The sequence below is a fragment of the Lipophrys pholis genome (assembly GCF_963383615.2).
Source record: "Lipophrys pholis genome assembly, chromosome: 4".
In the NCBI taxonomy this organism is placed as follows: domain Eukaryota; kingdom Metazoa; phylum Chordata; class Actinopteri; order Blenniiformes; family Blenniidae; genus Lipophrys; species Lipophrys pholis.
Window position 1 is genome coordinate 23,261,935 of NC_137637.1, and position 12,094 is coordinate 23,274,028.

At 40.5% G+C, this 12,094-nt stretch overlaps 1 protein-coding gene across 1 annotated transcript in view; it reads right to left on the minus strand.

Moving 5' to 3' along the window:
• The window catches only part of cacna1da (calcium channel, voltage-dependent, L type, alpha 1D subunit, a), a gene marked incomplete at its 5' end in the record, with an annotated part of 57,533 nt that overhangs the window by 26,526 nt on the left and 18,913 nt on the right, over positions 1 to 12,094 (minus strand). The window contains 11 exons of the mRNA XM_080461697.1: positions 242 to 449; positions 557 to 782; positions 1,225 to 1,385; positions 1,758 to 1,784; positions 2,696 to 2,783; positions 4,141 to 4,215; positions 5,690 to 5,859; positions 7,586 to 7,689; positions 8,072 to 8,265; positions 9,715 to 9,867; positions 10,507 to 10,679. Of these exons, the coding sequence (XP_080317823.1) occupies positions 242 to 449; positions 557 to 782; positions 1,225 to 1,385; positions 1,758 to 1,784; positions 2,696 to 2,783; positions 4,141 to 4,215; positions 5,690 to 5,859; positions 7,586 to 7,689; positions 8,072 to 8,265; positions 9,715 to 9,867; positions 10,507 to 10,679 (1,579 nt within the window). The remainder of the gene's footprint in view (positions 1 to 241; positions 450 to 556; positions 783 to 1,224; positions 1,386 to 1,757; positions 1,785 to 2,695; positions 2,784 to 4,140; positions 4,216 to 5,689; positions 5,860 to 7,585; positions 7,690 to 8,071; positions 8,266 to 9,714; positions 9,868 to 10,506; positions 10,680 to 12,094) is intronic.

Below are 12,094 nucleotides of genomic sequence, written 5' to 3' on the forward strand. Positions count from 1 at the left end.
TCTAAATGCAAAGTATCATATTTACCTGGAACACAATTGCATTTAAATGTCCGATTTGGCATAAAATGACATTAACTATTCATTTGTATACACCCCTTCATAAGTATTTATGTTTATGAGTTAATGTTTAGGCTATTATTGCTGATTTAGTTTTCCTCTATAAATCTCATTTTTGTCTTCGATGGTCCATAAACTCTCTAAAATGTATAACTGTCTAAAATGTGAATCACACTGCTGATACCTGAAACACCGTGAGGAGGGCTTGGGGAAAGTTGTCGAAGGTACTCCTCTTTGTCTGGGTTTCATCAAAGTTGAACTTTCCACCAAACACCTGCATGCCCAGCAAGGAGAAGATGATGATGAAGAGGAAGAGCAGCAGCAGCAGGGAAGCGATGGATTTCATGGAGTTAAGAAGAGATGCCACCAGGTTGCTCAGTGACTGCCAGTGTCTACAAAGAAAGGTTGTCCAGGAGAGAGAAGGAGACAATAATTGAATACGTGACATACTGCGACGCACAAACACAAACACAGACGCGCAGCAGGGCAGTGGTCTTACCGTGTGACCTTGAAGATCCTCAGCAGGCGGACGCAGCGGAAAACAGAGATACCGAGGGGCGACATGATTTCAAGCTCCACCAGAATGGTCTCGGTGATTCCACCGCACACCACGAAGCAGTCGAAGCGGTTAAACAGCGAGACAAAATAGGCCTGTAGTCCAAGACTGTACATCTTCACCAGCATTTCACAGGTGAACAGGGCCAGGAGCACCTTGTTGGCCACGTCTGAAAAACCCCAAAATAAATATAAAGGTAAATACCATGTTACGGTGACAAAAACAAGAAATCTATTGTCGGAAGAAAATCACTCATGTTTTGCAAATGTTCACTTGGTTCGACCATAAAATCTCATCCAAGGTCCCTCAACTACACAAAATGTTCCGTTACTTTAATTTGTAAAAAGAAAGCAAATCTCTCTTTGCTTTCTTTTTGAAGAGTCTAAATAGGAGATTTATTCATGTAATTGCTATCCTGTATTTCTAAAAAAAAAACAACAACACACATACATGCATAAAAAAAACATGTTAGATACGTGATGCATTATCATTTGACTATGCCATTATGATGACACGCAAAATGCCGGTGATTTGGTTTTTTCTTAAGTTCTATGCACACAAACATTGGATCGCACATTATTTTTGCATGTTGCTGTGTGCTGGACTCCTACCCTGCACTTGCGTCAGCCACATCGGCTGGTTGTAATGCTCTGACGATATGGTGAGGGTGTTGAGGAACACCAGAATGATGACGAGCCAGTAGAAAGGCACCGACTTGACGGCCAACCGACACTTTCTGCGGCAGAATCTGTTCCAGCGGCGCCAGCGCCGACTGCAGGAGAAGATTTCAATGATTGAATGACAGTAAATACGGCACTTTACTGGTTCTCCTTTAAAAAGAAAATCTTCAAAGTTTTTGTTCAGTAAACAATGTTGCAGTGAAGTATAGGAGAGGAACCACAGGGGAACTGCATCAATATATTTTTGCAATGTCATGTTGTGGAGTAAATGAGCTGAAAAATACCTCGTAAGGCTATTCTCTAAAAATACGTTATGGTACATGCTGACTTTATAAAAATTGTTGATTTATCACCCCCCAGTAAAGTCTCATTATAAATACAGTAAAATGAATGCAGAGCACACAAAAATCTAAAGCAGGAACAGACCTTAGTGTGAAAAACTTTAGAGGTGAGAACATACTGACCTGAACTTTGACTTTGAAATCTTTTGACTGAAAGACATAAGAAGTAAAAGTTAGTGAGTACACGTTGTAGCAGAAGCTTTAGGTTTAGGTTTGACCAGGGGCGTCAAACAGTCGACTCGTGGGCCAAAACCGACATCCAGGGTCCAGGTCCAATCCCACCCACGGGATGATTAATATGAGTGCTACTACTGGTGGCAGACTGACTACAACGCCAAGATATAAAAAGCCAATTGTAGCAAGATGCTTCCAAAATAATATTATCATCAAATCCATAAGAGGTTGATTCTATCAAAACTGTGAAAATTATGCAACTTGAGAAGCGACAGGAAGATTTCAGAAGACCCTTTTGTAAAAGAAGTTTCAGGATGTTTACATGTTGTCAGAGTACATTATATGTAATAATAATAAGCAATAATACATTTTATTTCTAAGGCACTTTTATTCTAAAAGAATCTCACAGTGCTGTGCAAACACAATGCATGTATTTGGACTAAAACAAAAGGGCAAACATTTTATATTTATAGTTTTCAGTATTATGCCATCATCTGGGTCAATTGAGATTAAATCATGCATATTTATATTTACTTATTTGAGAAATTATAATTTCTTATTTGATATTATATATCATATTCTAATAATATTCTACTCTTTTTCTATCTCTGTGGCCCCTTTACAAAAATGAGCTTGAGACCCTTGAGGTAAACAATATAAAAAACGTGTGTGGTCGCCAAAGTAAAGCATTGTGTAAAAAAAGAAAACAAAAAAAAGCTTGAAACCAGTTCATCAGTTAAAACACAAATAAGCTCAAACGCAATAAAAGTCAATGGAAGACTTTAAAGAAACTGTAGCGGTGGCTACTGATGTGCTGTCATTTAACGATGAGACACTGGCCTCGCTTTTTGATGGGATTTGTTGTACAAAGTGATGCAGATCCTCACCACAGAGGTCCACAGCATGGCGTCTTTTCATCCTCCCCGTTCTGGTTCTCAGTGTTAACAGACTCTGTTTCGCTGGCTGGAACGCTCGCTGCAGCAGCAAATGAAGCAGAAACGTTTACAAAAATAAAACTATGTGCTCTCTGAAGAAGGTAGATGATTCTTCAGGAAGACATACTTCAACCACCAAAGGAAATTAAAACTGAGCCTCAGTACAAAACACCAACTCTGACATTTTATCTAAAAGAATATGCATTGATTAAAAGCCCAAATCAGAGAAGCTGAAGCTATTTACTCACTAAAAGCTGATTTGAATCTGTTAAGCCAGACTGAAAACACCAAACGACCTCATAGAAAGGAAGGAGCTAAGTGCAGCGGCTGTGCATCACTGTCATCATTAGTATCGTTTACAATGTGCTGAAAGGGAGCTGACATGGGACAGGCGAGTGGACAGCTGCTCTATGAGGGCTGACTGATGCAGACAATGAGAAGCAGAGGGAAACGAGAGAGCTGAGAGAGGAGGACACAGCTCTTTAAAACTGTCTCTGAAATGTTAGGCTCAAGGAGTGCCGGCGCTCGGCAAAGACTGTCTGTGCCGATGGATGATGATTAACTGTGTGAAATGTCTCAGTGCTTTTAACTCGTATGAGGCAGGGTTTCATGTGTGCCTCAGCTTGGCTTATGTAGACGTGTTTCCTTAGATTCTTGAGTGGTTGGACAGCTCTCAGCTCTGAAAATAGTGCTGACTGGAGTGGTGATCTGGGTTTAGCCCTCTTTCCTATATTCAGACTCAGCCCTCGCTTTAGAAATGGGACATTGGAAGGAAATGGGGTGTGGCTGCTATCAAACACAGCTGCATTCCTATTCTATGTTAGAATTGTTTAGTGGGTAAGATCTCTTTTTATGAATTGCATTCAGAACCAGTCCTTAGGACATTTGTGAACGAAAGTCAGGGAGGTTAAAAAGAAAAAAAAGAAAAAACTCAAAAAGGCTGTGATGTTTGGACACAACAGGTAAAACACAACAGTAATGAATATTTCTACACGCTGCACATTTATAGAAACACAGACTGCAGTACTATCTTTGTGGGGCCTTACCTTCACAATAACAAGTCAATGTCTAAGTCTAATGTTAACTTAACTGTAACGTTAGCCCCAAAAAGACAGTAAATCAAGGTCACACACACACACACACACACACACACACACACACACACACACACACACACACAAAATCAGTCACTCTTCATTGACTCTTCATTGACTAATGATGTTAATAAATGTGGAAAATTATCAAATTATTTCTTATCTTCACAAAAAAATTATTTTGCGTAGCATTTTTAGATGAATTTTAAGCAAAAATATTCACATACCCACACACAATCGTTCAGACAAACACACTCAGAGACAAAAGCCATAAAAACACTGGAGGGAAACCACAGGATTTACCATGAGTGTCGGACGACTGGCTGAACCACCCAAACCTTCCTTTCTTCTTCTCGGTAAGGTCAGCCAGAGTCACCCCTTCATGTGTAATGCATGCAAGCCCATGCATTCAGACACAACGGCACAGCAGAGGGACATGGGGGCGAGAATGGGCTGCTATCAAAATGGGTCAGAGCAGACAAGCACCACAGGACAACAACAGTATTCAAAAATATCGATATCCAACAATAACAAGATCAGCAGGAGGCACATGGGCTGCAGACACTGAGGAGGGCAGAAGAACAACATGGAGAGCTGTTAGTCCAAGGAAGCACCTGCAGGTGACGAGGCCCAGTACTAACATGTTACAGTGCGAATTAAGGCATTTACATGTATTAATGTTAGTAGGGGCTCCTGTACTGTTGACAGACACTAAAAGCCAGGATGGATGCTGAAGAAAGGCACTGGGGACCATCATCTTGAACACACAGAATCTATAATCCAGGATTTTGTCATTTCACTGTAAATACAAGGTGAAATGTTGCAACGGAAAATTGTGGGGTAACACATAGTCTGAAGACAAGACGGGTGGACAGGGGACAGGAGATCATGACGGACACAGAGCCAAGAAAACAAAAACACCCTACACTCAAACTATAAGGTGAATCAGTTGCAGGTTCCCTTTTCTGTGTCATGTGTGCCGCTTATATAAAGAGGATTTGGCTTAAGAGTTTTTCTCCTGCACAAGTAACGTGTTATTTTTTTTGCCTTTTCTCCTTCTTAGATGAACTCCTATGGTATTTACTGTGTGCTCCACTTCCATCGGTGGTTTACACTCAAATTGCTTTGCTTATAATCTATCTATAACAAACACTGCCAATGAATATGTTGCATTTTCTGTTTTACACACCAAGTGTGCATTTCTGATATTTTACTCGCTTTCCAATTGATCAACCTGCAGTTCCCTACAGTTCATAGGACCTTTGAAGAGTTGAGAGGAAAACAAGACATTTGAGAGTTTCATTTTCTCCTTGATTAAACTCTACATGAACACATATTTGGCTTCTGTTGGCCTGCTGACGCACTCTGATTAAATAGGTTGCAGCATGACTGTTAAAGGTTGGTATAAAATTCCAAAGCCAAATAAGGAAAATAACTAATTTTTCCTAATTAATACCCTATCTATCTGTTCCAGAAATTACTGAATATAATTGACCAATTATCTGGGCCAATAAGAAAAATGGAGCACTTTATACCCAAATAGGTACACAAGGAAAAGCTCTTTTTTCACCTCCATAATACAGCATTATATTTCAGCTTTCACACACGGTAATTACGGTTTTCATGGTACTTCAAATGCAGCATTTTATATTAGCGTGAGGCATTTTATTGCACGATTATTTTAAAAATGAAAAGCTGGAATCAAATCGTTCTCAAGTCAACAACAACAAATAGCTAACCCCCCCCCCCCCCCCCCCCCCTCCGGCATTCAGTTTTCTGTGTGAGTGGCTCTTGATCCCATTGCAGCATTACTCTGCACCACATGAGCGAGGGAATGGGAGGCGGTGCTTACGGTTGCGCTTGCTCTCCTCTTCCGCCTCGTCCTCGTTGTCGGGGTCAATGTCTTCAGCCTGAGTGATCCAGTCCAGGTAGCCCTTCAGATCCTCCTCCAGCTGCTGCTTCTCACGAAGCTTCTGGAAGTCTCCGCGAGCTTTGGCCTTCTCTCTCTCTTTGGAGAACTCTCTGAGAGGTGCGAAAGGATGCGCAAAACAAAAAGCGCACGCACATACAGACACACATACAGGAACATGAATTACATCACAGAACGTTCTCACAGCAGGCAAAAGGCAAGTTTATCGACATGAAGTAAAAATAGGGAATCTTCATTTGCTGATAATAATCTGAGGTCGATTTCCTGTCCCTTCTTTCTGATTCTATTGTACATTACATTTTTCACAAGCTTCAGTGGAAACCTTCCACTGCTTTGTGTGATTTTCTGAACTCTAGCCACTGGAGGGAGATGTACACCTTTAAGAGACAAGATAGAGCTATATTTGGCGACCGCCAGTACAGTAGCATATCCTTCAGGCGAGAATCTTAATCACACAGAAAAGGCAATTTAGGCGGACAGATGGTTTCAAGAGACATGCAACATTTGCACAGCATCTCAATTTCTAGATTATTCAAGGCAGCCAGTATGGAAATTACTATATGTGAGGGTCCGGTAGACGGCAGAAAAACACACAATGTATGATAGAAGTAATGAACATTTGCTGCTATTAAAAATAAATAAGTCGGGTATCACTTTCTTGGGAGTCGGAAATATGTGCCAAAAAAGTAAAGACACTTGATGGTCAGGAGCCAGCAAATAAGTATTTTGACAGTTGATGTTGATGGATTATGTCATTCTCAAACAGCCAAGATGGACAGCAAAAGTGCCGGACACAACAATTATATTAACCTCGCTGGCTGTTTAGAAAATCAAGCTTTCCTGGCTGGTCAACCATCCAAGGCTAATTCTACTGTAATACCCAGCCCCCACTACTCCACAGAGCTGGGAAAGCAAACTGGGGTTTGAGAGAGCTTAGGAGCGCAGAGGGAGTGAAGGGCGAAGAATAAGATTAATTTCTCTCTCAGGAGGTTGGGTGGGATGCGGATGGGGTGTAGGGGGGCGAACTCATGCTGCCGCTGCCGTAAAAAGAATGTAACAATTTTACACCAGCAGAGGTCAATGAGAAACACAAACTACATATTTTAGTCTCAGAGGCCTAAAGTACACAAGCAAATTGACGGCTATGTTTTTTAAAGTCTTTTTAAAACTCATTGTCAGGATCTGTGTGTCTATGTAGCTGAGGGACTGAGAAACTGATAGATTTTAACTAGTAAACAGTACCGAGCAAGAATAAAAACAATTGTTCCACACATAATGACTAAAAAATGTAAAATTCTGGTAAAGAAAAGTCAACCAGTGGACATTTTAAAAAAAAAAACTTAAGCAGTTCCAAAGATGTTAAGGGTTACAAAGTTTCTGGGCTCTAATGGAAGAAAAATTTCTTGGTGACCTTTTAGCACCAAACAGGAACTCTGCAGGGCATCATACCAGGTCAATGGATGATTGACGTTGGAAGGTGCAAAGCATAATTCAAAGTGAAGCAGAAAGCAGTTTCAGAGTGCACTACAAACCTAAAGCCTACTATCAACACACGTCGCACACAGCAAGACCAAATCCACCGCACAACTTGACTCTTACCCACTCAGCACACCTAACACAAGGTTCAACACGAAAAAGGAGCCCAGTATAATCAAGCTGACAAAATAAATCCACGGCGTTTCCCATCCGATGGCGTCATTGACCTACAAGGAGCCGAAAGGAGCTGGTTAACAGAAACAAACACGTATAAAAACAGAGAACCTCCGGGCCTGCAGCCAAGCAGAAGTTCTCTGTCTGCAAAGAAAAGAAAGTGCTTACCCGCTCAACACACCCAAAACCAGGTTAAGAACGAAAAAGGAGCCGAAGATCACAAGACTGACAAAGTACACCCATGGAAGCTCAAAGCCCATAGCATCGTTCATCTGGAGAAACACCCGTTCACCACAGAAGAAGGAGAGGAGGGGAAAGAAAGGAGGAATGAAGAAGAAAGAAAAACGTGAAATAAGCTGTTAAAGACAGAAACTCTCAGAAGAGAAATGCAGATCACAAGTGAGGTGTGTTTAAAGAAACACAAATCATAAAGATTACTGAGGGACAAGTTAGCGTATTCTGTGAGACCAACTGTGCAATGCATTCAATCAATCTGGGGATCAATGTGATCCGAGTGCTAAGAGCTGCCTCGGGAAGTTATCAGCAACTTCATCATCAGAATGTCAGTCTCATTTCATTGTTGTGCGTCTGATTTGAGGAGACATGCAAGCTGAAGGCATGTGACAGTCACAGGTTACCCAGCGAGAGACTCACCCAGTACAGCACGTCCGTCCAGCCCTCCATCGTGATACACTGAAACACTGTCAGCATGGCAAACAGAAAGTTGTCAAAGTTGGTGATGCCACCATTGGGACCCTGCCAGCCTTCCCTGCAATCTGTGCCGTTGTTGCACTGGCGCCCATGCCCTGAGATCGCACACGGAGCTGGTTCCTCTTCTGATATCACATCTATACGCACAGAGAGTTTCAAATCATCAGACTGAGGGAATGTAAAAACAAAAAAGCACCCAAAAAGACAATTTACAACCCGCATATGTTTTCTTCATTCTGCATTTAGTAAACTGCAAAAGTCATCATAATAGTTATGTATAGCCAATAATGATTTGATATACAGCAAAGTACAACATAACGCATCTTTCTATACCTGTATCAAGGTTTAATGAGAATTGAATATTATAAAATAGTTGTTTTTGCGGACAAACAGCCAAACATCTTATACAAACATAAGCGATTGTGACAGACTGATGAGTTCATGGCTGATCAACTGAAAATTGCAACTTCATTTAAAAATGTTTTGGTTTGGCTGATATACCTGCAGAGGGAAAAAAAAACCCTTCCCTGGATTATAGTTTCAATGACACACTTTTAGTAACTTTGCAGAGTAAGAGCGGGCATTTTTTATTACTGTGAGAGCCAGAAAAATTACATATTTTATATGCAGTTCTCGTAAATAAAGATCTAAGATTTATGGCGACGGCTTCACTGTGATAGATTACTTGTCTGTTTATTAAATCAGCATGCATGATTGTAGGACACTATTTATGAAGTATTTACAATCGATATCATGTGTTTAAATGACCTTCTCCACCAACCATCATTTATTTTTGAAATGATCTCAGATACTTTAGTCGAGTTGTGGGTGCAACTGGCCTAATGACCAAATCTCAGGAGAGTCAAATATATATGGTATCCGAGCCAAAACTGGTACACTAGACTTTTCTATGCAGCGAGTTGAATCAGATTGCAAAATGTAAAATAAATATGTAAATGAAATAAGATATTAACTGCAATTGTTAAAATAATAGTAATGGTGGTTCCTTATTTGTACACTGAGGAACATATTGTTTCAGGCAAGAGAAGCTGACAGCACTGAAACCCAAAACTGAACAGCAGATGGTTGTAATGCTCTGAAACGAGTACTGAGACGAGTACTGCAGGGAAAGCAAGTCACCTTATTGCTCGCAAAGATGAAGGAAGTTTATTTAAAAATAGACTTGAAATGTGCTTTAATGCAGTTGTCCCCAACCTTTTTCTTGAGAGACGCAAACTTTTACCATATATGGGCAATATATGAGCCATTTGTCATCCAGAGTGATGATATATTTCAAGGACAAGTTAAAGGTTCTGTCAGTAGGGGAGGACCTGTCATGTCAGTTTGCGAAATGTTATCCTCACCTGTGAAGTAACACAGTAAAATGATAATGTCTTTATATAGAGATTAGCTAAATACTTTTTTTCATAGAGTGGGAAATGGATGTTGGGGGAATAAAACACAACCCTCCTAAAGCCACGCTGCATTGATGTGAAAGCAAAGTGTGTTGCCATATATTTGCTCCATACAGTACATATCAAGTGACCAGTTTGATTCACATGTAAAAGACAGATCTGTGTACTTACCTGCCCCAGGTAGGTAGCAGGTTGCATGCATTTTACCGATGAAAAGCTCCAGGCCGATAATAGCATAGATGATAATGACAAACAAGACCAGGAGGGCAATGTGCAGGAGAGGGACCATGGCTTTAATGATGGAGTTCAACACCACCTGTAAACCTGGGAGGAGAGGAAAATAAACACTTTATAGCTGCAAGTCGCAGATCAAGAAAACAAAATACAAATCACGAGATCTATTTACCGCCATCAAATCTTAATCCTGAATATGTAAATTGTGGAAGCACAGTCAAGTGTAAAAAAAAAACAGAGGACAACAATAATTGTTTTCTTTCGAACTGTAATCACGACCCTTTTAATAGGTTATACATTTATTGTTGATTACAGGAAGATCTTAATTTGCATTGCATATGCGAGAATACAGAATGTAATGGGTTTTTTTTAACCTTGAATACAACAAATACTTTTTGTATGAATTGGATTAAAGTTTCATTAAATATCTTGAACCACATATATTTTGTAAGTGTTTGTGTAAGTTAGTTTTCTGTCATAACAGCCAGACCCAATCCCCTCCTGGGAGCTGATAGAGATGTCGCATAGATGTTTAAAAAAAAAAATCTAAATAAAAAAGCTCTGCGGGGACTGCACATGCACCATCTGGACTTACCATATGTAACTCGTTACCCTACATAAAGACTAACATCGGTATATGATGTGTACATATCCAGAAAATATGGCGCTGATCTTCTGCACTTTGCGATTAGCCCTGGCACGTGGAGCCAGAAAGTTGTCTGTACTTACTGGGTACTCCTGAGACCAGCCGCAGGGGTCGCAGCACACGGAAGGCTCGAAGGGCTTTAACATCAAATCCACCAGGTTTACCCCCATGTCCGTGCATCGACGGATGGCTACCGGGTCCGTCGCCTTCCACCTTCTCATCTTTGGTCAAAAGCTCCAGAACAACACTGAAGAGTCTGTTTCAGAAGGCAAAGAAAGCCACAGTCAGGTTTTTCTCCAACCATCATCAACCAAAATGTGCTTCTTCGACATGAGACTACATGTTGTACTCGATCTGAGAGTTATTCGCTTAGTATCACATAATAGATTTTACATTCCCAAAGTGATCACTCATGTTTAAATAAATTCAACAGCATGGAATATGCTACAAATAAAACATAAAAAAAAAAAAAAAAAAAGGTTTAATACATACAAGGAACAGTCACAATAAAGATTAATAATAATATTTTGAAAATTATACATTATTCACATTTTCTTTAAGTTGTTTATTCATGCACCATATAAAAGAAACTCAAAGTCACTCGCGCACGCACGCACACACAAACTCACAGGTACACACACCAGGGAGGGGCACTGTATGATGACTTAATGCTGTCACCGTGTTGCCAAAAACCTCCATTAATACCACATTTAACAGACAGCACAAGCACACTGTCGCTAAAAAGAAAAGGCTACATGTCAGAATTCAAACTGAAAATTATAAAATATGCTGAAAATGAAAGCAGAGACACAAAAATACAGCTTGGAGTCTCTGTGTGACTTTCGAGGGACTGGTCGAAGACCAGAGAAAACTGTTGCTGTGATGGAAAATTAAGAAGGCTCATACTCGGCAAAACGCACAATAACCAGAACTGGAAGAACAGAAATTGCTGGCTGAGGCTTATTGATGGTGCAATTACATATGTGCAAAGAAAAATAAATGCAACACTAACAACACTATTTTAACAGATGTGTGATGCAACTACCCCTCAGGTGTGACCTATAGTCTGGGAGATATGGTATTTTCTTATAAACTACCCGACCTTTTACACGTAACGACGATAAACGTTTATAAGTAGATGTAGTGCTGAACAATTAAGTATATAAGAAGTCTATGTCAGGACCAAACTATAATTTAGAGTTATATATTCAGTTACATACAGTGACAGTGCAGCGTACTGTAAATCTCCTCGGTGTGACGCCGGAGGCAACGCTGAAATAGCAGCACAACAAAGCATCTGGCTCACTGCCGAGCTTCAATATGCAAACAAAACCAATGCAAACTGCTCACAAATGCACCACAATACCCACTCCATACTGTGGTCACTAAGTGACATCAACAGTGAACGAATCTCTCACCATGGAAGAGGACACTTCATCACAGTCAGTTAGACATCCTTCACCTAGCCAGGAGGGAAAATCATCTCAACACATCACATCAAAGCTGCCGACTGAGAGCAGTGAATGATGGTGCCGATAGGGGCTGGAAGGACTTCTGATGGCCTTTAAGCACAGTCTGCTCTGACTTATGTTATACTGAGTCACAGCTGTAAGACTGACCGCCCGCCACTGGGGGTTTCATTAGTCATCCAGTCATGCTATGAAGAAAGCC